At 63.7% G+C, this 1,365-nt stretch overlaps 2 protein-coding genes across 2 annotated transcripts in view; both read right to left on the minus strand.

Moving 5' to 3' along the window:
• Positions 1–117: 117 nt before the first annotated feature.
• DQ04_02571090 (hypothetical protein) lies at positions 118–1,158 on the minus strand (the record flags this gene model as incomplete). The annotated part of the gene is made up of 1 exon (XM_009312011.1): positions 118–1,158. The coding sequence occupies one exon, from the start codon at positions 1,156–1,158 to the stop codon at positions 118–120; it is 1,041 nt and encodes a 346-aa protein (XP_009310286.1).
• A 107-nt stretch (positions 1,159–1,265) lies between these two features.
• Positions 1,266–1,365, minus strand: part of DQ04_02571100 (hypothetical protein) — a gene marked incomplete at both ends in the record, with an annotated part of 350 nt that continues 250 nt past the window's right edge. Inside the window, one exon of the mRNA XM_009312012.1 lies at positions 1,266–1,365. This exon is cut by the window's right edge and continues 250 nt beyond it. Coding sequence (XP_009310287.1) covers positions 1,266–1,365 — 100 coding nt within the window.

Below are 1,365 nucleotides of genomic sequence, written 5' to 3' on the forward strand. Positions count from 1 at the left end.
AAAAAAAAAAAAAAACGAAAGAGAACTCCATCACTCCAGCACCACGCCCACATGACTTACTGTGAAGCCAACAATAACGACCAAAACATTTTCCTCACACGCCATCGTCATGCGAAATCATTCCTCAGCTGCAGTGCCTACCTCCTCAGAGGGAAAAGCAGCACCCAGCGACTCCGCAGGGAACGGGTCGCTGCGGATGATGCATCGGCCTGCAGTAGCGACACACGTGACGGAGCCCGCGGTGCCCGCCTGTGCTTCAGAGCTTCCGCTCCCCGACTCCTCCTGCATCGCCGCTACGAGGCCGCATAGCTCGTCATCAGACGATACGTTGTCGAGATGTCGCTCGGCCACAACAACACACGACGTGGCGCACGCAGACTGGTGCACCTCCTCCGAGCGCCTGCTGCCCGACGAACTCTGAGCGGACCCGCCCAGTGACGATTCCATGGCACCCCTAGCCGTTGCGGGTGGGTTGGTATACACGCTCTGCGGCGGATGTGTCGAGTGCCTCGGGCTCACGGCAGTTGCCACTGCTGCTGTGGTGGTGTCGCACTGGCCGTGCGCGTTGCGGCCCTCCGTGACGCACCTCAACCGCGCGATGCTGTCCGCGATCTCGCACTGCAGCTGCTCAATGGGTGAGCGCGGCGGGGCAGTGAAGATGGACGCAGGTGGCGGCGGTGCCTCCGTGCAGCTCTTCCACACAACGGGGCGCGTGCCGCACGTGTCCATCTGCGTCGCGGCGGAGCCCCAGTCGGAGCAGCGGCTCATCTCCGACACGTGCGACGTCCCGCGCCGCGAGTGCGCAGAGTTGCTGGCCACGCGAGAGCCGCGTGACGGAATGACTGACGGCAGCGCAGCGTGCATGCTGCTGCTCCCGCTCTCGTCAGCGAGACCGCAGGGTGTTGGCAACACATTGCGGCGGCTTTCAAGCGGCGGCCGTGAGCTTACCGGCGCGACAAACACGCGGTAGCGCCAGCCGGCGTAGCGGGCGGTGTTGGGCGTCAGCAGCATGTGGCCGTCGAACTCCTCGTCGTAGTAGAAGACGGCGCGAATCACGTACGAGAGCGGCGACACCAGGTGCGTCAAGTGGTTGAGGATGACGGCGTCGTCAAACAACGGCGTTGCACCGGAGGTGGGCGGTGCGCACTCAATCGTCATAAAGCCGTCGTCACCTTCATCATCGCCGCCAATCCCCGTTGTGAGTGTGACGCGCCACCGCCGGGCCTTCGCCGCGCCCGCCACGGTGTCGGCATCGTCATTGCCCTTCACCGGTGAAGTTGCAGCGGCAACTCTAGCAGACGAAAAGGCAGTAGCAAGAGACGGCACACCGGGTGACCTTGACGGCTGCTGCTGCTGCTGCTGCTG

This window comes from Trypanosoma grayi (genome assembly GCF_000691245.1).
Source record: "Trypanosoma grayi strain ANR4 Tgr_257_V1, whole genome shotgun sequence".
NCBI lineage: Eukaryota > Euglenozoa > Kinetoplastea > Trypanosomatida > Trypanosomatidae > Trypanosoma > Trypanosoma grayi.